The 26,770-nt window shown below is 41.3% G+C and overlaps 2 protein-coding genes across 6 annotated transcripts in view; one reads left to right on the top strand and one right to left on the bottom strand.

The window, feature by feature from the left end:
* Positions 1-13,975: 13,975 nt before the first annotated feature.
* Positions 13,976-16,438, top strand: nkx6-2 (NK6 homeobox 2). Its single transcript, XM_084709901.1, has 3 exons — positions 13,976-14,764; positions 15,152-15,324; positions 15,650-16,438. Exons 1-3 carry the CDS (start codon positions 14,350-14,352, stop codon positions 15,896-15,898), a joined length of 837 nt encoding a protein of 278 aa, XP_084566027.1. The 5' UTR covers positions 13,976-14,349; the 3' UTR covers positions 15,899-16,438.
* A 1,379-nt stretch (positions 16,439-17,817) lies between these two features.
* Positions 17,818-26,770, bottom strand: part of inpp5a (inositol polyphosphate-5-phosphatase A) — a 100,060-nt gene continuing 91,107 nt past the window's right edge. For 3 of the 5 annotated variants that reach the window (XM_084710096.1, XM_084710100.1, XM_084710099.1), the window contains exons 13-16: positions 22,817-22,928; positions 20,387-20,455; positions 19,676-19,712; positions 17,818-19,455 (exon numbers count right to left, since the gene is read on the bottom strand). In XM_084710096.1, the coding sequence (XP_084566222.1) occupies positions 19,409-19,455; positions 19,676-19,712; positions 20,387-20,455; positions 22,817-22,928 (265 nt within the window). In that variant the 3' untranslated portion in view covers positions 17,818-19,408. Of the gene's footprint in view, positions 19,456-19,624; positions 19,713-20,386; positions 20,456-22,816; positions 22,929-26,770 lie in introns of all 5 variants that reach the window. The other 2 variants (XM_084710097.1, XM_084710098.1) reach the window with 2 other exon arrangements.

The following is a 26,770-nucleotide window of genomic DNA, read 5'->3' as shown; positions in this document are numbered from 1 at the left end:
CAACCTCCTGCCAGTTGTGTGGTCTTCCAAGAAACCAGGCCTGATCCATGGCTGAGTAATGGTTGTAGCTGGGATTCTTGTTGATAGCCACAAGCTTTCAGCTTGTGACCAGTGTTAGGTATTTTATCCCCAGGGACTTTAAGTACTCTCTTAAGTACTGCATTCAACTAGAAAATAATTGGAACAGTTTAGGATGAAAGACCTCCACAGCATCCTTCTATTGAACTGAAAATAAATTATTCAGAATCACAAATATATCTTTTTTTATTTTGTCTGATCAAGTCACAGACAACTTTTTATTGCATGCTGGCTTCATATGCAGAAAATCCTGCAGAAAAACATCTTTAAGGCATGCACAACACTAATAATTAGCAACTGAATGCTAATGACTCTCATGTCCTTTAGACTAAAAACTGTCCGTTCCTGGCAACTTCAGAGGCCTGTCCCAAACTCCACTTGCGGTTCAACTAACATAGTTCAAACCAAATTGAATTTTCGCCAATCAAAACCTGTCTGTCTCTCTCCCTTCAAGTAAGCAATGTTGACTTGCCAGCCCTTAGGTGTGTAACAGAGCGATGACCTATGACAGAGCATCAATATCGTCCTTCCACCTTCAACCCCAGCTAATTTTCTTCTTCTCCACGGACCTTTTAAACATCAAACGACTGGGTCAGACACCTTGTGTTTGTACGTGGGGGTTGCAGGAAGGTGGCGGTGGTGGTGTAGGTGGGTGGGTGGGGGGGTGGTAAGGCCGGATAAGGTTTTGGTGACTCGTTTTTGATGACTCTGAGCCCAGGACCTTTTTCATACGCTTGCCTCTGGTTGGCATTAATCGTCCGCCTCTCTCCTGGGCAGAGGCAGACGTCGCCCAGGTTCATTTGCATGTCTCTTATCTGCCACATGAGACGCCCAGACACCCCCATCAAGAGACAGAGATAATCGTCAGTCAGAACATTTCAAGGAAGGTATTGCAGGTAGGAAATGGACTGGCATTTATCCCCCCTCCCCATTAGTTTAATGGTAGCAGAAGCCATAGGCAGGGGAAGATAGGATGGAATCAGAATCTGTTTGTACCATTACAACAGACCATGGGATATACATCATTAGGCTCTCAATTAAATTGGAAAATATAATTGAAAGGTATACATGTCATTGTTTGTCTCTTTGTTCACTTCTCATCCATGGGTGTAATTTGTCCCGTTTAACCAGATATTTAACAAAGAAAGGTTTACATACAAATTAGAATTTCATTACAGCAAGTCACACAGGTCAGTGATAATCATACACTTCACCTCTCAATAAAGAGTTTACACAAAACCTCGCCTAATCCCATTCCCCTAACTGGCACGAAGTCCATACGTATGCTAATTACACCTTTTAAATTGTATGCTGCTTCATGCATTATTTGACATCATGATAACATGCATACGTCCTATACAACTACAGTCCCCTTTTTACAGCCATGCTGACAAAGGTCATTGTATGCTAAACTGTTCATTTGTAATAACCTTTCAGACCATGCTAAAATGGAGTTGCAATATTAAAACTGTTCATTCAGTTTAAAATGACAGTTAAGCAGCCTTTATCATGAGAGGGCTGCTGTGACATCCATAGTGGCATAACCTTTCCAAACAGCAAATGTCATCTCACTTCCTATTGCAATGGAAACGTAGCTCCATTCATTGAACTTGAAAATATTGGCACTGCTGTAGGGTTGTGTATTAGAGTGCGAGAAAACTTTGCGGGGAAAATAGAGGAGGATTCTGAAGGTGAGACCAGAGAAGGAGTGGGTGGGGTAGCTGCCCATGTGGCTATGTGGTTAGGAAGGGGGGAGGGCCGACCAAATGGTTGCTAAATGAGTGTGGCCTTGGGTAAGGATCTGGAGCAGCTGGCTGTCTGTGGGGACCTTCGACGCCGCTGGACACCCAGACCGTATGCACCCTGATGAGTGTCCCCTACACAGGCACACATTCCAGAAAGTCACCCAGATTTATCATTATTCTGGCAGTATGTGTGTGTGTGTGTGTGTGTGTGTGTGCATGTGTTCATGTGTGTGTTTGTGTGCTTCTCTAAATGTAATTACACCTTCAGGAAATTTAGAGTTGGAACAAATGCTCACATTCTTTCCCTGTGAAACTGTGACACTTCCGATGTTTTCACGTTGTTCCTTGTACCCTTCAGAATAAGACAGTGAAGGTTTTCCAGCTAGATTGCCTTGGATACGCTTTTTAGAAAACGGAAGAAATTCAACTCCAGCAATGTCAAAGGGGGCACAGGCTGGGGATGGGTGGACAAGACAGTTCTCAGAAAATCAGGCCAGTCGCAGCTGTTAGCCTGGAGACTTGAAAGAAATGGGCCAGGGAGATGTTGACATGTTGCTGTTGATATCACCCATGTGGCACCTCAGAACCCCCCTCCCTCCCCCAGTCTTCCTTCTGATGCCACATGGGGACTCAGCATGTCCTTCAATCTGCCGATCTTCACAGACTCCACATTTCTCCCTATCCCCAGACCTCTCATCTCTATCAAGCCGCCGGTAGGTATGTTAGTGAAAGGTAGGAGCACTGTAGAGAGGTGAGAGATGGGCAACTTCAATCCTGTAGATGGAGAAGAGCTATGGGCTATTGTTATGGGTTCAATCAACCGGCCGCGTGGATATCCTATGTAAAAATTAGTTGAGAACTGCCTTCATCGACTCACTCAGTACAAATAAGTTTGTCTTCTGTTCTCTTTGCTTTAAGTTCTGTCTATTGATCCAACCGTCCAGAAAAAAATTAACTACCGCTGGGGTGAAACAAATAATTTCATGAGACAGAGATAGAAAAAAAAAGATAATTCAAGGATATTGTTTCACTTGCTTGACTTGATTTAATAGACTGAATATTTGCTTTTGTGTTCCATAAAGCTAGACACTTTTCTCATCTACACATCTTACCATCTTTCATATTCATGAGATACGTCTACACTGTAGGTCAGATTCAAGGAAAGAGAAAAGAGTGTAATGTCCATAGTTCCTCCTCTGTCCTACCCTTTTACTGTATCCCAGCACTCATCCAAGGTTTTATCACGCTCTGCGTGAAATCAAAGGAAGTCTGCTTCTTTCACCGTCTAACACTAATGCGCTTGGCAACCATAAAATCACTTAAAGGACAGTTGCAGGCACAAGCACATGGTTAGAAGCACATGGTTGAGTCTTATTGGCATGGGTCCTGTTTATGTGTGGTTCTGTGTGCATGTATGTGTTTATGTTCATCAATGTATGAAATTGATCATTGTGTTTTCTTCCTGTTGGGTGGGTTCTCAGACAGGAGGAATGACGCAGCAGCATGTGACAAGGGAGAATAGATGGTTCAGTAATAAGTAACGGCCCCTTGAAGAGACTCAGGCGTGCAGATCTCATGAGAATTCATGAGGAAATCCAGGTGTAAGTGATCTCCCCCTGGCAGCTCTCCTGCAGGGGACTGATAGCGTGAGTCCTATACCCTCAGGCTGCCACAGAAGCTGGCAATTCCACATGCAGCTTGTCGCAGTGGGTCACTTTGACCAGTCATTTCTGACAACGTTGAAACGTGGGAGACATTATGTTGCCTCTCTGAATGGGCAAGGGTCAAACCTTCCCCTAATGTCTGCACTGCAGTCATCATACTGGCTAGAATGGAACGTTCTCCTGTGTAGTTGGCTTCTCTGCCAACATTTCTAGAAAATAAGTTCATGGTTCATTTTGATTCATCTTCTGCACAAACTTGGATTTTGTTTGACATTGTACGGCATTTAGTGTAAACCTGTGGACACACTGTCCACTATCAGGGATTTGCAAGGTACTAGACTGGATTTTTTTTAAGCACTCAGCAATGGTCTGTTCATGCAGCACAAGGTTTCAGTGAGATTGTGACTATTGTTTGTTTGTAACACTCACCTTAATGAGGTGAAGAAACTCTCACCCCACTTAATACGTATAAGCATGTGTTTAGACTGATGGAAGTGTTAAGCCTTATTTCATTAACAAATTTCAATTGTGTATGTAACAAATTTCAATTGTGAGTACTGTGTAACACAGGCTTACAATTAATCACACTGTTATTGATCTGAAAATCTCAAACCAAGTAAATCCTGATACCATAACTTGTTTCCATGTAAAGGCTATTATTTATTTTGTCAGGTGCAGTGTCTGCTTGTTTTTGGGGTTTCAGTGCCATCAGTTGTAATCACCAGTAAAAAAAAAAAAACACATTTCTGTATTCATCTTGCACTATCACTGGTATTATTATAATACTAATCATCACATGTTATACTGCAGGAAGCAAAACACTTGTTCTCCTGCAATTACAAATCTATTTGGGGTATACATTTAGCAGACAATCTTATCCAGAACAACTTGCAGTAAGTACAGGGACATTCTCCTCGAGGCAAGTAAAGTGAAGTGCCTTGACCAAGGACACAACGTCATTTGGCATGGCCGGAATCGAACCAACAGCCTTCTGATTAAAAGCCTGACTCCCTAACCGCTCAGCCATCTGACCCGGGTATGCTTTTTGATGTTGATAATTGTTTCTGTTATTATGGTTTGGAAGCGTAAAGTGCTGAATCAATGAATGGAAGTCAATGGGATATGTATTTCCCTTGTTAAAGTACAAGGGAGATACATTTTCCCACCATTTATAAATTATAACTGTTAAATGGCCTTGAAAATCCCCTAAGGCTAATGGAAGATATACTTCCCTGTTGCCTGCTCAATTTATTCATAATTGAAAAGACTGTTGGGTTCTAGATTGGTTTAGCAGTTCAAGGATTATGGCTCTTGAATATAATCATACACCCTAAAACATTCCTGTGTTAATGGCTGAACAGTCTTTAGTTAAAGTGAAATTCAACAGGAGCAGTGACACAAAAATCTCCTTGAATGGTTACCATGCCACCTTTGCTTGTTAGTCAGAAATTCAAAAGCAGTGTGTGAATGTGTACTATATGTACAGTAAAGCATCACACAAGAATCTCCATTAGTGTCCAGCTGAGGAGGAAATGGGCACCAGTGATCCCAATATCTGCTGAACCAGACTATGTAAGGGATAATGCCCAACGAGGTGTGACGCTGCGCGTCGGACGGTTCATGCCTCCGCATCGTCCGTTATCAGGTGATATTGGACACCTCAAAGGGCATTATCCCTTACGTAATGGACACCCCTGCAGCCAATCAGAATCGAGTATTCACCCAGCCCATGGTATAAACCTGATTATTCAAGCGTGCAGAAGATCTGCACTCTGGGACCATGCACTGATCTCCAACCAAACAAGTATGATGGATAGCTGAGCTTAAATAAGATGTATTCACACATTTGATATTTTGCTGGCTTGTATAATTACAATGTTCACTTGATCATGGTCAGTCCCATATATTATGTTCCATGCTGGGCTCGACAATGAATCGATCGATCTATCTGAACAATCGGTTGCGTGCTTGCATGCTCTCTTAGGGAGTAAATCACTCCGGTACCAAGTGCACATCTGTTCTATAGCTGATACACTGATCCAGCCTTGGGCTTTGAGCTGTATCAATTAAGTGGAAGAGATTTTATAGATTTTCTTAGTGTTTTGATATTGTGGCTGTCCTGGCTCTCTGCAACATGTATTATTGTGAAAAATATGTCTTTGCTGCTCCTTGGTCATGTATGTTTCTTCACTTTTCAGGAAATACATTTTTATTGGATTTGGGTTAGAAGATGCTATTGTGTGTGTGTGTGTGTGTGTGGGGGGGGGGGTCAGTGTGTGTGTGTGTGTGTGTGTGTGTATTTGTATACAGTAGACTGTGTTGGTGTGGGTGTGTGTCTGTGCAAACTCTGGAATAGAAAAAACCTGGATCTTGTCCTTTAAAGAAAGCTTTAGCTAGGTTCCAAGGTTATTATTGTATTGAGAAGAAATGAAACAATACTGACTATGATGTCCATACTCCTGACTGGAGACTCTCACCATAGAGAATGGGAATACTGGTAGTCATAGGTACGTTTTGTTAGGCAGGTTTGGTAGGACTTTTTCTTTGGCACCGTTCATAGTTCCCTTGTTACCCTGTGACGAGTTTTTGGTTGCTAAATAAATATCTAGTTTTAATGTTTCTTTACACAATGTGTTCCAGAGTGGTCTGGTTCCAGCGTAATAAAGAACTACACCACATAGTATTTATTAATGTTTCAATTAGTTGTTTAATGCCTGAATCAACTTTTGGTTTGAGCAAAAAGAGTGGTGCAAAGCAATGGAAACGTTTGATTGCAGCTCTTTTCTCCTCTAGACAGAACTGGAAAATTACTCTGCCATCACCAAAGAAGGATCCGCCAAGTCAATATCAAGTCATAACAGAATTGATAAAAGATTACAGATGGAGCAGTCAAAAGTATGGAAGTATGGCTCTGGCTTGAAGTGTTCATGCATTGATCTCTTGGTGTATATGTTATACAACTTTGTACCATGTATATGCTTTAGATATACCATATTTTTCTTAATTGTGTTTATTTTATTATATTAATGTTCACCAGGACTGTGAGAGAGATCTCAGATTGGGACTAGTTCTGGCCAGACAGGGCCTTTAAAACCAGTTATAGGAAGTGAACTGAATCAAAGGTAACAGGACACCAGATCAATAGGACAAACATGTCAATTGGTGGTTTTGAATCAGACATTTTAGGCTTCTGATTTTATGAACAAAAATATACTGGCATTAGACAAGCTTCAACCAAAATTGCCTGCTTGGATGTTTGTAGGTCAAATATAATTGGATATGTAGAAGAAGCATAACAATATGTTCTTTTTAATGCACACTCCAGTGTTCACTCCCTACACCATCCCTTTCCTGGTCTGATAGGATTTCAACCTCAAATACTTAGTAGCCCATAACTGGGATATCAGGAAAGGCCTGATGTCCATTCTGATTAGCTAATGTCAGAATTTCAGTGTATTGCTGGATCAAATTCAGGACACAATAAAAACAACAACAACAAAAAACATAATAAAAACCATTATCAACAGGCATATATTATGCTTGCAAAGCACTAAACCTTTATTTAAAAGCACTTTACCGGGATGGAGATGGAGGGCTCCTCTTGACTGTCATCATTCTCCTTGCTTATATGTCTTCATTTGAGGCCTGAATCAGGAGGCTGCCAGGCTGCCATTCATTTCTCTGTTCAGTGACTTGTTGTGATGAGAGTAATTAATTACAGCGGGTATGGTGGATGACCTGGGGCCATGTCCCAGCAGGCAGCCAGCGTCCAGGCAGCTGAGGACCCTTACCCTTACTACCCGTCTCCACCAGTTCATCTCTATTAGGGAGCAAATGAGCCGTCGAGCTGACCACAGAGCTGCAAGGAACTGGAAGGAGGACGGCTAGGACTCCGTTCTCTTGAGACAACCTTGTCACCCCTGCTGCAGATTATCCAATGCAAACACCCAACATTTGTGCCATTGCACTACATTATCTATCGATCAACATTAACTATGCTAATTGCTTTTTAAAACAGGTAAAAAAGAGTCCCTGAAAAAAAAGAAAAAAAAAACTGCAAACCTGCCCATTATGGATGACTTTGATAATGTGAGCAGGCATATTTCAGGAAATTCTTATTTTTCAAAGTAATTATGGATTTTGGCCTAGCGTTTAAAAATGCAACTTTGCTACTGGACTAATTTATCTTTATCTTGATGAACCTCTTAGCCCAATTTTCATCTGTTTTAAGTTGAAATACCCTTCCTATTTGTTTTGTTAACACTAGCCTACTGGGTATATTCAGACTATATTCATGTTTTTTCGAAATGGCCTCAAAGTCTTCAAAATGTCAAAAACCAAGTCAGTAACCCTGGAAGATGTGTCAGAGTGGCCAGAACAGAGCAGGCCTTTGCTCATTCAGGCAATCTATCAACCTGGCAATGGAGATTCTCAAGTTTGCTCATCAGTAAACCACACAATGTGTACCCTTGGTATCTGCTCTGCATTAATTTTGGTTATGGCATTGGTAGTCAGGGTTCATACACTGACTCCACACTCCTGCCCTCCTTAATAATAATAATAATGTATTTTATTTATAGTGCGCTCTTCATTATCGAGGCAATCTCAGGACGCTAGTTTTAAAACAAACAAAAAACTTAACTTAACTTAGCACTGAATTAATAGCACTCAATAGATGCCTGAAAGTACATTGAGTACAAAGTACATACACAGTATGGAAGTGCTATAAAGGATAAGCCTTCTGAAGGAGAAACTTTTGATAAGTAGCAAAAGCCATCTATTGATTGCTGTGCTCTTAGTTATTGAGGCGGAGAGTTGAGAATTGAGTCAAGGGGTGGAGGAGTAGAAGGCCCAGTCTTCCATCGACCCCTGCCCCAACAGTAGTAGCAAAGCGTTAATTTAAACAAAACTGGTGGTGAACACCAATAGAAACACTCGGTTGCTACAGCTCTGGCAGCTGAGAAGACTTTTTTAATAGGCCAGGGTTTATATACACGTCCCTACTGATTGGATAGCACCTATAAAACATACAAAACAAAACAAGATGTACTTCAAAGCCAGTTGCAATCCATTTGTCTTCACTTTCGAGGAAACATGTTGTTCAACCTGGAAACCGTGGAAAACAGGTGCCCACTGGGGTGAGAGGTGGGTACTGTTTCAAGGATGCATTTATGCATTTATCAGTGCATTTATGTAGTTTACTTGATATGCCTAATTTATTCATGATTATTATGTTGTTGTTTTTTACGTAGCAAACAGATAGCAACTTTTACCTCTAAGGGGGTATAAAAAGATTTGGGAGGTTAACTAAAGCATTATGCTCTATTACATGTCAGCCCACACATTGCTTCTGAAGACACAGTATCCCTGGAGTCCAGTGAAACAGGCTAGAAGTGTTTGAGGGACTGTATTTCAACACAATTCAATTTGCAACAAAAAAAAACTATGACTCACTTAAAGGACACATCATACAGGCATCATTTCCATGAAACCACTGACAAATGAACTTTCCAGATATTCACAGCTTTCTCTATTCTGAGAAATTAACATTTTCATAAAAGGTTAATATTTCTTGATTGACATCTTGGTAACAGTTGTCCAGGTTTTAAGCAGTTAACAAATTAAGTTTATCAGCTTCATAAATCAGTTACTACGCGTGCCCTTAATCTTTTATCAGACCTTTACAGGGTAAGATAGGCTCTCTACCAAGGATTTGTAACAACAGGGATGCATCTGAACACAAGATTGTTATCTTAATTTTTTTCCATCTCCGTCACTTTATAACACATGCATGTCAATGAGGATTCACAACACTAGTACTTGCACATTAATCAGGTTGGGAACTTAAAAGACATGCACAGACGCAACTGTACAGTAAAGACTGTGATTTTCCAACAAATATGTTTTTTCCAGTTAGAAGAATGATTGTGTTACCATGTTGAGTCAATCAAGTGACATACCTGTATATTCCTCTTTTGAAATAACACCATAGAGGAGCAGTCGCAATTAAACACACAGGGGAGATGACAGAGTTCATACATCGTGGGGAGCCATTTCTCAGGTTGTTGTCTTAGTCGAAAATACAAAGCAATAAAGTGGCAGAGCCTTTACTAACAGACCCACAGAGAAGGGTATCTATGGAAAATTTCCGGGATGATAATGCTAGATCCTATTGTATCCCTGGAGATATGGTCCTGGGCTCTCTCACCAAGCCTGTGCCCGGTCATCTGGCTTAGGAGACTGCAGGCTGCAAATTGTTGACTTGAGAGCTTGACCAAAACAATGTTTTCTGAGCCATTGGCAATCAACTGCAGAGCGGAACCACCCAGCACTTTCATTTCCCTCCAGTTCAAGCCGCACCTTATTGTTCCTGGAGCTCTCTTGTAATACTGCTGCTACCTGACTTGTTCCCCCATTGAAAATACCCTGCGTGCTTGCTCTGACAATTCTATCACCCCAGCAAACATGTAAACAAACACAGCCCGAGGGAGTGCAGAGGAAACAACCAATTTTGATTACGTGAATAGTTTCTGTAGAGACAAAAAAACAGATGTCAGCTAAGCTGGACACATATGGTTAGTTATGCTCCATCAGCTCTCTCAAAGTATGGTTTTCAATCAATAATGTCTTCGCAAGTGTTTCTTGGTAGGTTTTGTATGGAGTTTTTAAGTCTATTTTATTAGAATACATTTTTTTGTTTGTTCGGAATTATGTCATTACTTCTTTAGGTACCACTCACACAAAAATATAGTGTACTAAACTTCCGTAGCCTTTTTTGTAACTGCTAAAGGAGCATGCAGACCTATTTCATGCTATTCTGATGTCCAAGGTCTCAGACTTTGTCTCAGCCTTTGTCTCAGCCTTTGTCTCAGCCTTTGTCTCAGACTTTGTCTCAGACATTGTCTCAGACATTGTCTCAGACATTGTCTCAGACATTGTCTCAGACATTGTCTCAGACTTTGTCTGAAGCTCTGTCCACACGTATGTCTTGCTCTCTCCTTGATATGTGTTGCCATCTAGTGGTCGTACTTAGTTCACACCGATCCTCTTTATCAGTGTGAAAGTGTATTTCGTAGCATATCATTTTATAAACGTTGAAGTTCCACTTACGTAATAAAAAAAGGTATGCTAATATCTCATTTACTTAAGAATGGTTGACAGAAACTGTAAGAATAACATGCATACAGATCCATTCAGATTTCTGGATTTTGGATGAATGAACATAATTTAATAGAGTTCATTTTCCCTCTCATCGCCTCAAGGGGTGTTATCACCTCTATGAGTTTATTTCCATAATTAGAAAAGGGTTATTCTTAGGATTATTATTTATCTCAGATCATAAAGACCACGTCCTTCCTGTATGACGTAGTCTGGGTCTTTCACCACCAGAGAGCGCACTTATCTTAGTTATGGGGTAGCCTAGGCCCTGCCTGACGCACATTATTAGACACACAGTTGATTCATTTCACAGACCTCAAAAGTGTAGACAAGTATCTAGACTATTGATAAACAATTCGGTGTGGAAACAACATATACAATAATATGTTATGAAAAAATGACTAGTCTTTGTACATTCATTTGTTTACCCCTTGTGTAGTTGCATTTTTCTCATCTATGCCAAATAGACACATAAGGCGTATTGCGCAGTCGTGACATAAGATGCAGATGTAAATCTATAAAATGGGATTTTGTGTGGTTTAGGAACACCGTTTTACATAGCCTAATAGAAGGCTAGGGCTAGCTCTTCTCGATGGCCGAGTTTGTTTTTAACCCAAATGTAGGCGCCACATCATCAAATCTAAACTCTAATCATCACAAAAAAAAAAGGATTGTCTTATGTGAATGAAAGTATAAGTTCATTAAATATCGGGTTGATGATTACAGCACACTTTTGTGCATAGGCTATTACGGATAAGGAATAGAGAAAGTTCAAAGTCTACAAATGTATCAATTATCCTATAATGGCACTGATGATAACAATAATAACACAAAAAAATTACATGTAAGCCTTAATAACAAAACAAAGTATTCATATAATAATTTGAATTGTATTCACCATTTTAGATTAGCAGTGGTTGTACGTTATCAAATCAGGCTTACTAATTTTCGTTGTTATCTCATTACCTTTCTTTTTTTTTTGTTATTGGCCAATATTATTTACTTGGTAGTACTAATTGTTATAAGTGGTTATAAATGTTGAGGGGGTTATTGGGCCCACTAGAGGGCTCTTGGAAACTATTATCTCCTTGTGCCCCTATTCAATCCTCCATTTCTGTTCAGTAGTAGACATACTTTAGTTTTTTTTTTGTTAGCATTGAAACTCTAGATACATTTTGATGAGTAAGCCTAATTGCAGTCGAGATAGGTAATCAGTCATTATTCATAATCTCACTGCTTCAAAGCTTATCTCTTACCAATAATGCATTTTTTATTTAGCCTATACGATTTTTTCCAGTGACAATCATAACTTTTTGAAGACAAGCCAAAGATAAGAACGCTTTTCCCCTTTGATTTACGTGTGTCCGGGTTACTTAGGCCTATATGCGTGTGTTCAAGTTACTTAGTTTGATAATAATAAAAAAAATGACAAAACGACCCAATGTATTAAATAGACTAAAAATCCCATCAGGATTATTAAAAGTAGCATAGGCCAAACTTTGGATGGCACAGCTCTGCTGCCTTAAAATGTGCCGAATAAAAAGAAGACTACTAAACTAGTGTACTGAAATAGAATTAGGCCTAGAATCTGATTGTGATAGAATGAACTCTTAGGAAAAAATAATTTTAAAGACATATCGTATATATGGCTGGGAATGAGTTAGACATCAATCAGTAGACAATTAATGATTGATATGAAAACAAAGTAAACCCATTAAACTCTTACGAAAGACCACATGGAAATACGTTCAAGTCGGTTTAACTTGAAGCTTTTCGATGAGATATGCTCTTTTTAAAGTTCTTAAATGTCAAAAATGTTAATATGATACTATCTTCATGTTTGAAACTGTAGGCCAATGCGTAAATATTCATTTCGATTACAGTTTTGTGAATGCATGAAAGATTGTATATTTTTCCAAATTATAGGCTATTCTCATGTTGATTGTATTTCGATTGCCGTTTTGAGCCGTTCAATATCTATGAAAACCAATGTTACCAAATACCAATTCAGCATTATACACAATTAACAATTGTTTTTTTCATGGCATTTTTACTGTGACATGTTGTCTAAATATAATCACAAATTAACAAACAAAAATATCTAAAAACGGTTCTTTCCTAAACCATATTGTCCATAGCCTCATAGAATTTAGAAATTTACATTCTTTTCTTCACCCAATAGCAAATAATGACAGAATCTCAGATTCAATTTAATAGTGGATGGCCACTTTGAATTGGGGTGTTGGGGAGGGGGGGGGGGGGGGGGGGGGTTGAACGTTTTTCTCATTGCTATAAAATTTTCAAGGTGCATTTGCTGAACCCTTTCAAATGCTAACGTGGCCGTATTTCACTCTACAACATTCTCACATCTCCATAAAATATTAGCGCTGTGGCAAGATGCAGCACTCAATTTGATGACGTCTCGGCTCAAGCGTTATTCTCTGACCCATTCTTTGATATAAGTAATGCAGATAATAAATACAAGAATAATATTACGAGTTAAACCTATAGGTTATACAACAACATGAATATTTGCTTTCTAATGTCTATTCCATTGAGCTTGCACAAGACGTTCCAAGCACATTTTTATCATGAGTAATCTGATGTTCTTGAGTGTGTGATAGAACCAACTAAGTATTAATACAGTAGAATATATATTTACAACAAATAAAACAACATGTGTACAATTTCCAATACGTTATTTATTGTCTTGACAGTAAGTAGCCTAGGCTATTTTGTATTACACAATAACAATGTAAATCCCCAAAATATATCTAAAACACGCCTAAAACACACATTTGATCAAACAACAAGATGAAAGAGCAAAATCGTCTGAAAAGGAAATCTTAAAGTGTTAGATCGAACCAATATCCAATAAAAATAATCAATTATAAACAAATTCCAACTTTAGTGTTATACGACTGTTCTTCATATCCTGAAATAGCCTCAAACTGTCTCGTAGTGATCAGAGGATGTGTCCTCCAGGATATGCGCAATCTAATCTTCAATCTCCATCACATGATGCGAAACAATGAATGCATCGTTCAGCATATTGAGTTGAATGTACTTACATTGTCAGCTGTAATAGGTTATAATGTAAATATATCTTTTTGTCAAATCTTGAAACAATGATTTCTACAATACGGTGCGTCATTAGTAGCACTATACAAAAATATATTGATAGACTATGGCTTTGTCCAAGGGACGCGCATGTAAAGTAACTGGGTGCTTGCCCTCCAATCAGAAAGCAGTCTCACTCAACGTTATCCAATGGGAAATATGCGCATGCAGGTGGCTGCGCGGTTATCAGTGCATCCCGCTTCACCCACACCATAGCGCGAGTCAATTTACGAAGAAAGACGACCCTTATGGTCACCATCAAAACCACTAAAAAACATCATCAGATCCTCCGACATCCGAGTGGATTCTCGTTGTGGACACATGCAGCTATCTCACTACTGACAGTTTGAAACGGAGTCATTTTGATCAAGCACTTTTTCGACTTTACAAAAAAGAAGTTCTGTAGCCTAGCCTACTTTAAAGTGAGTTTCCTCAAGTTTCAACTAGTTCCTGCATATCGAGGATTTGGGCTTCTTGAGAAGAGCCAGAAGTGGCCTTTCTGTGTATCCATTCGTTCAGTATCTTTATACTTTACTTATTATTTACAATTAAATCTTCGCAAATTTGGTCGTTCATGATCACAAATGTTAGCTGTTGGGCAGATGGATGCTAACCGGCAGAGTGCTTTCGTCCTCGGCAGTACACCGCTGGCAGCATTGCACAACATGACCGAGATGAAGACGTCTCTATTCCCTTACACTCTGCAGAATCCTACGGGATTCAAGGCGCCTTGCCTCACTCATTTGAACTCACAGATTCCCCTTGGGACTCCACATGGAATTAGTGATATCTTGGGGAGACCTATAACCACTGCTGGACAGTTGCTCTCGGGCTTTCCCCGGATAAATGGACTGGCCACAACTGCAGGAATGTACTTCAACCCAGCAGCGGTTTCTCGGTACCCGAAGCCCCTAACAGAGCTCCCGGGCAGAGCACCCATATTTTGGCCCGGAGTGATGCAGAGCTCGCCTTGGAGAGATCCTCGGGTTTCCTGTCCCTGTAAGTACTCTTAATTTGAAAACATCTTTGAAACACTTTTTTGTTGTTCTTGTAGCTTCAATTATAATGTGCGTTAAAATGTCTTCTATAACTTTTTGTCGATATGTTGTGACGTGGATCTGAATCTCTAAGCCACGCATTAAGGAGGCTCTCCTAGTCATTACAGGCACTTAAACTGAGGAACTTGTTGGTTATTTAACTATTTAGACTAGTACATTCATGTATTTAGTACATTCATGTGATTATTATAATGCAGTGTGGAGTCTCATCGCAATACTTAAACAGAATCAAATCATTACAAGCAGTTGTAAAAACAAAAACACCAAGGCTTGGACAGTCATAATCATTGTTAACTTATATTTGACCAAGCTTTCACATCTTTTTCAGCTCAAGCTAGTATGATGCTCGACAAGGACGGCAAGAAAAAACACTCAAGGCCCACATTTTCAGGACAGCAAATCTTTGCTTTGGAGAAAACATTTGAACAGACGAAATACCTTGCCGGCCCAGAGAGAGCCCGTCTTGCTTACTCTTTAGGAATGACTGAGAGTCAAGTCAAGGTAATAATTTGTATGCCCTTACTTTGCAACAAAAATGAAAGTTGGCTTGCCTTTGCGTGTATGTATTTAGTATATTCCAAGGCTACTGAAACGTGCTGTATTTTAATAGTCATCCTTATTATGTTAATAATGACTAACGTATCAGATATTTGGCCTAAATCATTCTACAAAAGCCTAGGCTGCAGTGTTAACGTTGTTCAAACTTTTTTTTAAAGATGTGAGATGTTAAAAAGTTACAAAGGGTTTTATATTTCTAGGTTAGTCAATCTAACATCATTATTCCTGCAAGCAAGGATCTAAAATGTGGTGTTATTTCTCTTAAAAGGTATGGTTTCAAAACAGAAGAACCAAATGGCGAAAGAGACACGCTGCAGAAATGGCAACTGCAAAAAAGAAACATGACTCAGAGACAGAGAAGATGAAGGAAAGTTCGGATAATGAGGACGATGATGAATACAACAAACCTCTGGACCCAAATTCAGACGACGAAAAAATTACGAGACTTCTGAAAAAGCACAAGGCTACCAACCTTTCCCTGATCAGCCCTTGCAGTAACAGCTCCGACACGTTGTGATGACTTTGACAACCTGTCAAGCAGAGACTCAAAACACTCCACGATGCTTCTAAAGCTAATTTAACCAGGGTATAAATTGTTCGAAAGGAGAGAAGGGGTTCTGATGGTTGGATTGAATGATTTGTGTTGTACAGACGAAAATGTAAGTGAAATGTATATATTTTTTACTGAGTAAGTTATGTTATTAAATCTATGTAAACAACACATGGCAAACTTTTCCCGCAGTTCTGAAAAGCGTATACCCTCCAAATAGCCTATACAGCTTAATTTTGGCAGAATAATGTCGCCCATCTCTCCATACTATATCTTTGTAAATTCAGTACAGGAACAAATTGTATAAATGCAAATGTTGTAAATTATGTAAATGCTTGGTTTAATGATATCAATCCACACTTTTTTTTATCGTTTGAAGGACTTTGTGTTTACCTCATCAAACTGAAAGAGGAAACTGGACCACCGTTTATGTTGAAATAAGAGAGTATTATTGCTTCCGCGAAGGTATAGGAAGAAAAAAACTTTGTATTATGAATAAATTATTTAACAAGCTTTTGTTTATTGCATGGTTTGAGTTTTAATTCAAATTGTCAGTAGGCCTACGCTATTTGACTTTCCTGTAATTATAGGGGCCATGCTTACCCTATAAAAATATGTTGAGTATACGCTTAGATGCTTATGTTGTGTATAAACAGTAACGTTTTACTCAGTGAATATTTCTTAGTGATAATTCGAAGCTCCACAAGTTAGCCTTTGACGCAAGCATCTTATTAATTCAATGTTTTAAGGCTGTGTATGCATGTTTTTCTGGATAACTCACATATTGAAATGCATGCGGGGAATATCCAACAATGTTCGAAACTTTACTTTATATGATCCTTAAACGTAAATAGGCTACGTTATAGTTCGAAACAATTGTGCAATTCAATTTTGGGCCTACGATGAAACTTGACCCCATGGCTTGACTAACAACACCACTACATATATCAGCGAGTGGCACACTAATTTAACTAGCCTACAGCCTATAGAAAAAAAATATCTTATAAAATAACGAATGTATTATTTTAAAATGCTAAATGGACCAGTTAATTAATAATATAGGCATACTAGGCTACCTATAGGCTATAGGTGTAGGTATTACGTAGGCTGAAAAATATTAACGAATAAAGTTTATTTATAAAGTGTATTAATAGTGTTAGGCGTAGCCTAATATCCCCAATAGGTCAAACGTTTTCTTGCAACTTATCATTTCCCCCCCAATTTGAGCCGTTTTATAGGATAGCATTAATGCTAGTCTACTAGAGCTATTTAGAGCGCTTGTGTTGTTTCCATCCACAATAAGTAGATTTTTCAGGCTATCACTTAGGCTACAATTAGGCCTGTATTTCAGAACCTCGAATTAAACCTTCAAAAACCTTTCAGAATGAACAATTCATGACTGATAAAGAGAACATGGCCATATACGTTTGATACGCAAGGCCTAAACATAGTGTAAGCCTCCATAAATCCAATTCTCTAAAATGGACCCGTTTAATTTGCATTGACATCGATCTTATTATTGATAATGGTCAAATAATGTCAAACAATTATGAATTATTTTGCTTCTAGGGTAGAGCATACCTTTTCGAAACAACCTATTGCACCTTTAAGAAAACTTTTGCAGTTAGGCTTTAGAGACTGGGCCATCGAGCCAATTTTAACTTTATGACAGCAGCAGGCATATACTGGACCCCATCAAATTGAACAGTTAAACAAAAAAGTGATCGGTTAAATATGCACTACTTTATCATACTAGTTGTGGCTACATTGTAGGCCTTTATTAACGCATATTTTATCATTGATCAAGAAGGCCTGAAAAGTCAAAGAATGGTTAAGATCCCCAACTTATGCGATTGATGTGGCGAAATGACGACAAAACACCCCAGTGAGTTCTAATGGTTTTATTGCTTGAGAACCGCATAACCAACACTAGAGGCCATGCCGTTCAGGGGGTAGAATCTCTATCTGCTTTAAGAGGAGTGAACAAACTGCGGCTTCTCCTATCACGTGACCAGCGGGAAAAACAAGCAGGTTTGTCTACGAACCAAATCACATTGTCAAGACAACAAATATCTTTGCAGCAGGCACAAAATCATTTCCACTTGCGGTGATTTAGATGGAAAAATTCAAGGATCAATCTAACGGCTTCACACAGTCTGTGAACTCTGTAGTGTAGTAAATTAAATCAATACAAGGAAACGTTCGCGTTTCATCAACAGCATCTCCTAATCGCTGTTTAATGCTCTAACGACCGGTAAGAGGAAATTATTTGCAACATAGAAGTAAAGGCTGCCGAAGCCTACATACAAAATTAAAAAGCAATTATTTCTGGTCTTTCTCGTCTTTAGCGTTTTCCCCCAATTAATAATCAAGACCTTTATATATCAATATGACTTAGCCTAAGTATTTTATATTAACCGTCACACTTCATTTCTGTGTACAATACTTGGCACCATAATGCAGTAACAAAAATAGACAAAAAGTGTACATTTTGTAAGGATACCCGAGCCTATCTAAAAACATCACATTCAGAACCATAATATTATTACATAGAAATAAGTTAGAATAAGAATAATCATGAAATAATGTGAGACTGCTATATGAAACAATATCTTATCTTCTTGCATGGTCTATGGCACTGCTTAAAACATTCTTGGATAGGCTATGTAAATGTTGTCTGAACAGTTATTTTCTCTCTCATTAAATTCCTAAATACTAAGGTCCTTATGGCTGCAGGAACACACATGCAGTCTCATTGTCTCCACACTTCAGCATAACAATTTTGGTAAGAATGATAAATTATCTCTTTAAAAATGACAGTATATAAAAATGCGACTCAGCTGATGTGCGAGGCATGGCAGTGTGTTATGCACACAACAACTCCAAAACAAAAATACAAATAATCAGAATTAACTGAAAATATCTATCTATTCTAACAAAAAGACCACGAAGTTTGGTCAGAAGAGAGAACGGCACTAAAACCATCAACAACTCTATGTTATACTGTCCAATGTACAAATAAACCTAACAATAGATATACAACTTTTTTGCATTGCACTTTTAAAACATCTTACATACTGTATGGAAGTAGCTTCTATATGTAGAGGCATACCTAAAACTTGCAAATATGGTATCTAAAATAAAGTAGTAGGACTGATTCTATTAGAGTTTTGGCAACAAGGCTGTGACATGGAAAAGTCCATCCTTTTTTGGGAAGGGGGAAGGGGTTGTTGCAATGGTGAGGTCAGTGAGGTGTGGTATATCTGGGTATTTCTCAGTTGGGTAGTCCAGATACTGAAGCATTTTGTGGAGAGAAAAAAAAAACACATCAGTTTTATATGGATGAGGTGTTCCAACCACTGTGACTGCCCAGCACTTCTTAAAGGTCTGTATAGGGTCTTGTGTGTGTGAGTGTGTGTGCTTCTGTATGTGCCTTTGTGTGTCTGTCTTGGTGTCCTGTGTCTTCTGTTTTCCTTTTCACAGAGGCGCTTCACGAAATATCTCCACCCTTTGGCACCACTTCCCTGACAAAATGAAGAAAACACAAACACAAATTTCCCATAAGAATTACTGGGTCAGAACAAAGATATTTAAGTGTCATGGTGTGTCAAGAGCAAGCAAATCAAAAGCAAATATTATACTAATAATCATCAAACAATACTAGTAATCATAGTGAAAGAAATAAATATTTACCACGACATCACTGCACGACACAACACTTGTGCTTATTTGCATTAGGTTTACCTGCCCCCGCTGTGATTCGGAAGGACAGGAAGACAGGCTGTCAGGGGAAAACAAACATACATGGAGTCAACCTCATTACAAGAAAAGCATAGAAACAAGCCCTCGTTTGAGGCCAACTTGACGCACACGCACAAACGCACAGCTAAAACTCACATACCAGGGTCTGCATATTTTCCCCTGTATGCTAACTACATTGGACATTTTTTAAACATAGCAGACGGTGATTTTAGCGGGAGCATGTGGTTCGGGGCCGGTGGTTGGCGGGAGTCTCTGTGGGTGCGCGGGGTCACCTCACGGACAAACACTACTCTCTGCGCCACACTAGGTAATGATGAAAGACCAACAGGCCAGTAGACCTGGAGCAGACTTAAGGCGCCTCTCTTTCAGCCTATGACCCCTCTGTCTGATAGCAGAGAGGCTGGAGGCCGGCTGTTAAAGGCTGTCTATACAGTCGGCGTGTCCAAACACTTTTTTTCGGCCATCATGGCCAACCCGAGGCGTTTGGTCTAATGTTAAGCCATACAGAGGTGTAAAGACCATAGATATTTACATATCTGTAAATAAACTACAACATTTGAATGATTTTGTCTTGTGATTGATTATGTCTAATTTTAGACACAGTACCACCATGTATCAAAATAGTGTTGATGTTTTAACTGCAGAAGAAGCACGAACACACGCACACAGCTTGGCAAGGGACGATGATGTTACCTTGTGGTCCCCCATGCAGACGTTGGGCCCTATGTTGTCATAGACCACCGACTTTTCTTCGTTTTCAGGCTGCAAAAGAAAGCATAAAAGTCTCATTTAAACCATGAAAACTAAAGAATGATCAGCAGCAGAGTTCAGCAGGAATATTTCATAGTTCCGGTTTTTCTGTCGACAGTTCCCACCCTACTCAATTTCCACTTTGCAATAGGCTAAGTACCTTTTATTAGAATGTAAATACACTTTCAAATGTAATGTGCAACACAGAACATTATCAATCCATAACCAACCATAGAGGAATAAACGTGAATGAATCTAAGCCGACTCAATATTACACCTTAGGTAAAGTCTTCATACAGTGAATAAACATGAACTATGAGGAAATCAGTTACAAAGAGCATATTTGCCTAGAGAGCGAGCGCGCTTAAACCGTATCTGAGTGGATCATGTTTCAATATCCCACAAAGAAAGTGTCACACACGGAGATAGGAACTTGAAGCCCAGAGTATCAATCACATTTCTCTGCTAGAACTAAGGACTTTTTAAGCACCTCTTTTCCCCTCCCACCACCACACACACACACACGCGAGCGCGCTTCATGCGAATCCTCAGCTGTGACAAGGTGAGCCGCAATTCCTCATGACAAGGAAGAACGGAGAGCTTCAAGAACGAACGACCAACTTCAATCCAAATGAACTTCAAACCAATCCTGCGAGTGGCAGGGTCAGGGCTGCGCCAGCGCGCGCTGGATACACTCCCTCACTCTACCTTCCTGCCGGAGGGGCCACTCAGCAGAACCAGCGCTATCCTATCCCCCGCACCGCGCAGGCCACGCCACTGCCTCACAGAGCCTCTGATACATTCATCAAACACGGATTCCATCAATTACAAAAGGCTGTATAAAATGGTGGATTTTTCCGGGCTGCATAATCTTTAGACAGATAAACAAATTACCGGGGGCCGTTGGCAGCAACGGAGCGCTCGCTCGGCTGAGCATTCATTACCGTACCCCCCCTTGCCGCCGAGGCGCGGCGCAGGCAGCGGGCAACCTTTGGCGTGTTAGGGCTCGGCAAGCAGAAAATAACATGATGGCAACTTAACCGACCGTGGCATGATAGATGATGCCACACGGTGGGCTGTTTACAGGCCCATGTCTCTGCAATCTGTAACGCTGGAGCAGTGTGTGTGTGTGTGTGTGTGTGTGTGTGTGTGTGTGTGTGTCTACGTGTTCAGTGAATCATCAGCCAATCTGTGAACACTCTAAAACTGGCTGTTAGGGGAGTCTGCCTAGTTCCCTATATTACAAGCAATTAACCGGTGCTTGAGAAAAACAAACAGAGGCAGAGCTAAGAGGCGTGTACTGTGCGTGTCAGACAGAGTGTTTCACTCCAAGTGTGACACATTCTAGATAGCAATATATAAGAGCTTAATTGTGCCAATTCCAAGATACACATTAATATTGCATTTTAGTAATGCAATGATGTTATTGATTCTCCTAATGATGAAAGTGGCACGGTAGGCAAAAGCTAAAATCGAAATCCTCCAGTTGGAGTGCCTCAGAAAGAGAGGCTGGGAAGAGAGGCTGGGAAAAGAGGATTTTTACTATAAAGGAAGGCCAGAAGCCCTCTTTGTAAAGGGACTTTCTTTGTCTGTGGACAAGGCTGTCCAGTACTGCTCTGGCATGAAGATGATTCTTAAATGTCTTGCATATCCTCGAAACTCCCCCCCCCCCCCCCCCCTCCGCCTCATCTTCCCTTAAGTCATAAACATGAACAAGGGGTGAGATACAAAACTTTGCAGGGCTGTGGTGATTTGAAGTAATCCTGCAAACAACGGAGTGAAAGGAACAGGCTAGATCTCAAACTGCTGCTCATATTTGGGTTGGTGGGGGGGGGGGTGGGCGGGACAGATTGGTTGGAGTTTACACTGCATGGCTGCATCCAGGGGGTATGGTGGGGGCCCACAGCCAGAGTGTTGACTGAAAAGCAGAGAGACAGAGGGAGTGCAGGGACCTCCAGATTTATAGAGCGGCTATGGCCGACTGGCACTCTATAAGAGCCGGGATATATATACTGTGTGTGTAAACCCGGGGCTTAGTGCAACAAATGAATATTCACACACTTCATCCCTCCATCTGGGAGGCTGACATGGGAGGGAAAGAGAGATAGGAGGGGAGGAGTGGTGAGAAAGTGAGAGCGACAGAGTGGGTAAAGTGAGAGAAGGAACAGATAGAATGGGGAAAGTATCAGATAAAGAGACAGGGGGAAAAATAGAGAGAGACAATACACAATACCTGAACAGAGTAGTCTTAACTGTTTTAGAACTACATAGCTGTGAACAGGTATATTGCGTGAAAACATTTTGTGGCTAATTACTTAGCCATATAGTAGTATAATCCAGTGTAGTAATGGTGTTGGAGGTAGACAATCTCACCTTGAGGACCAGGTCTCTGGCCATAGCAGACATGAGGACACGGTCACACCAGGCAGGACAGCGTGTGTTCATGTACTCCTTCCCCCGACTGCTATCTTCACTGTATGGATAACTGAGGTGACACACAGACACACATGCTAGTTACAGAAACACGTGTATATTTGTATCACCGACAGAAGAGATGTACACATACAAAGCACTTTAAATGCTAAATGGTAAAAAACGAATAACCTGTTTAATTATGTCGTTTCCACATCGCTTTTGCTGTTCTAACAGCTGATGTTCAGATTAAGCACTGAGGCAATTTGGCTTCATTAGAGAAACAGCTTTAGGGTTTAAACTGACACCAGCGATCATCTGGACAAACCGCTCTGTTGTTTGAAATAAATACACGTGGATGACTATCACTCTGCTCCTGCTCTGATGGAGGGAAGCCTGGCCAACTGGAGACAGAGAGAAAGAGAGAAAGAGAGAGAGAGAGAGAGAGAGAGAGAGAAGGAGAGAAATAGAGAGAGAGAGAGAAAGAAAGAGAAAGAGAAAGAGAGAAAGAGGAAGAAAGAGAAAGATACAGAGAGAGAGAGAGAGAGAGAGAGAGAGAGACAGGAAGAAAGAGAGAGAAAGAGAAGACAGATCAAGGGAGAAACCGACAGAGAGAGTGACAGAGCCAGAGGAGGAGAGTCTCTCACATGTAGGCTACATCCGTACAGCTCCATCTCCACACAGCCATCAAAAAGAGATTAGGGGTGTCTGTGGCAAATGGCCAAGGGAGATTGTATCTGGTAACAGCGGGAACAATCGGATGATTTAAGTGGGCCGGGCTCGCGCTGAGCCGTCCAGCCGCTGCAGATTTACATGGTTGAGAATTCAATTTGGCCCCGCAGCTCATCAAACGCCATCAGATTTACACGCCACCAATCCAATTTGTTTGCCCAGACTCATCGGAGGAGGGCTCGGCAACACATACGGTAATACCATCCAATTTGCTCCTCACAACCACATGCCTAGCTATATGCAACCTGCCACAATGTGATGGCCCTGGGCTCACTGATTAACTAACCACAGGGCAATCACAGGTTTCCCAGTGGTGAGGACTCACAGCTCACAAACACACACACACATGGTAGCATGGCAGCCATGATGGAGGGGTGGACTGACGGTGTCACCCACAAGCTCTGCTGAGATAAACAAACAGAGTGGTAAACAGAACCATACCAGAGGACAGCTGCTCCCACAGGTGGCTACAGTTCAGCCATGGTCTGGGAGTATGGTGGTGGGTGACTATGGCTTGGGAAGGCAGAAGAAATGATGCGTATGAGGGGGTTATTGGCAGGGGGAGTGGGGTGGGGGGCGAGAGATACCACATCCGGCCAGCCTTGCAGGGCTCCCTGCTGGGTAGACAAACAGACCTGCAGAGGGCTCCTTTACAAAGCTCCCGGCCCCCCAATTAGCATTAATGACACTTGTGGAAATGCGAGCGGGGGTTTTGGGGTATGCTAAAAGAGGGCTAAAGAAGTGATCCGCTGGGTTGAAAGAGGGCAGGAAGAATAGGATGAGTGGTACACAGAGATGGAAGAGAGGGGATAAAGAGGGATCAGACAGAAAGGAGAGGGAAAAGAGCAAAGTCATCAAAGGGAGAGTGGAGAGGCAGGCAGTCTTCAGGGTGGCCCACAGACTCTCTCCAGAAGGCTCCTTAAGTCAACCAGCACGACAGCAGAGCTGCCTCCCTATGTTGGAAGTCCATTCTGAGCCCAGCTGTGGAGCAGGATGGAGATTGAAGCGTTTCCCTTGAGTCACACGGTGGTGGTGGTGGTGGTGGGGGGGGGGGGCGCAACTCGACATTAGAGAGATTAATTGACATCCAGTGATCCCTTCATCCTATCATTGGCATGATAAACCCCAAGATAAGAAACCTACACTGCACACTCAAAGAACACAAAGCAATAATCATCTATTTCTTTTTGATGACAAAACAACAGTCGTAAAAGGCAATTAACGACATTCAACAATGGCAGGCTAAGCGGTGGTTTGGTGCCATGTCCGTGCGGCGGCCAGCTTGTTCTCCAGATTCTAGGCCGCGCCCTCCGATGGGCCCCGACACAGATAACAAGTCTAATGCAAGGGTAAACAGTGGAGTGGCGCTCAGGGCCCAAGTGATTAATGTGAGCGATTAGTGCGCTCACAAACTTATCTGAAGGTAAACGGGGCAAGTGGGCGGTGAGGCCAGGGCTTGGTCAGTGCCTATCGGGTCCGTATTGCCTGAAGCAAGACTAATTACGCTAATTAATGGGCCAAGCTGATAAACTCAACAATCGGCCACCTGTATGTGTGCGTGTGTATGTGTGTGCGTGTGGGCGTCCATGGACAGCACACACACATCCTAATTCCAATCCCAATGATCTTGGGACACTGCAGCTGGCGTGGAAACCAGCGCTCGTGGTGTGCGTGTGTGTATTTACATGATGAACGATCAATCCATTATGGACATTTGATGTAAAAAAAATAAAATAAATAAAAACAATGAACAAGAAAGAAAATCGACCATATACTGTCTCAATATTGATAGTGATAAAGAATTAATACATTTGCGTTACCACAAACTGTCATTAGGTTATGACTGGTGCAGTCCTATCTGCACCAATGCAAATCACCTTATTGTCTTCACTTTGCATGGCGACACCATTTAAATAGCTTTGATTGTGCTGCTGAACTGTGGAGCTGTAAAGTGAACTGTCTTCCACGTGGGAGCGGCCGCCCATGGACCACCCCCCGTCCCCCCCGTCCCCCCCGTCACCACAAGATGATCCCTCATGCTGCGTCAGGGGCTTCATGTTTGACAGTCTGCCGACATCACTCACACAGGGTTCCTGTAGCTGTCATGAGAGCATGTCTGAGCAACACTGAGTAGCAGCCAGGTGAGCACCGGCCCTACCTAGGGGTTTGTCACACAGCCTCACCCAGTCTGGAGCGGAAGGAGGCCAGGGCTCATTGGCTTTTGTACCCCAGGATCTGGTCTCTCAGCTCTGGGTAGCGCCCTGCAGACTGGGCCCCTGGCCCACATTCCCTATCTCTGAAGGCCGTTATCTTGTTCTACATAATGACAAATAGGTGACAAGCAGCCTAACAGAGGCCCATTGAGTGGCCTGGTATTTAATGAGGGCAATATAAACTAGTGAATATAGGCAGGGCAGGTAACCAGAGATAAGAGGTACAGTATTAATGACACAGGGATCATGGGTCAGGAAGTGGCAGGGTCACATGATTGTGTTAGAGGGGATGCAGGGATTGGCTAAGATTAGAGCGTCTTTATGTGAGCGCTTTGGTTTCTAGCCACTCTTCTCCTCCTCAGTCATGTTTGTTTACCGTTGTCAGGGGAGGCTTGGCAAAACAGTCACACACACATGAACACACACACGTGGACGCGCGCACACACACACACACAATCTTTTCATTCAGAGAGATCAGACACCAAGCGCTATCAATAAAACTCCATGACTGTTTGCTTGAGTTTGCAGAGTTTAGGGAGCTCAGACACAACATTGGCACAGTACAGTACAAACAGCCTATAAATGCCACAAGTTGCTCTCTCATACAGTGAAGGACTACATCTACCATCCTTCTCAATAAAACAGGAAGTCTTTTATTTAACCCTCGCCTGCCCAGAGTGAGAACCCTCTCTGGCATAATCCTAGGTCTCGAGGCAGAGACACATGGACATGCACAATCCAGCAATCATCGCCACAATAGCTCCTCATTATGTTCAATAGCTGGCCATCCGCTAGAATAATGGATGCCTGTGGGACTGTAAAACAATGTTCCTTCTCTGTTGATTACGGCCGATGGCCGCTGCACTCCAACGAACAATAGCTGCTGCTGGAATACCTCCCTCTCCCTCCATCTCTCTCTGTCACTTTCTCTCTCCCTTCAATGTAACAGCCGTTAAAGGACATCTGGTAC

This window comes from Hypomesus nipponensis, chromosome 11 (genome assembly GCF_054491055.1).
Source record: "Hypomesus nipponensis isolate SF chromosome 11, ASM5449105v1, whole genome shotgun sequence".
Classification (NCBI taxonomy): Eukaryota; Metazoa; Chordata; class Actinopteri; order Osmeriformes; family Osmeridae; genus Hypomesus; species Hypomesus nipponensis.
This window is presented reverse-complemented; position numbering and strand designations above follow the sequence as displayed.

Excerpts from the sequence above, each read along its gene's own strand:
- nkx6-2 (XM_084709901.1), top strand. The coding sequence starts at position 14,350 with ATGTTAGCTGTTGGGCAGATGGATGCTAACCGGCAGAGTGCTTTCGTC. Across the intron at positions 14,765-15,151 it reads TCCTCGGGTTTCCTGTCCCT|CTCAAGCTAGTATGATGCTC; the intron begins GTAAGTACTCTT and ends CATCTTTTTCAG. Across the intron at positions 15,325-15,649 it reads TGACTGAGAGTCAAGTCAAG|GTATGGTTTCAAAACAGAAG; the intron begins GTAATAATTTGT and ends TTCTCTTAAAAG.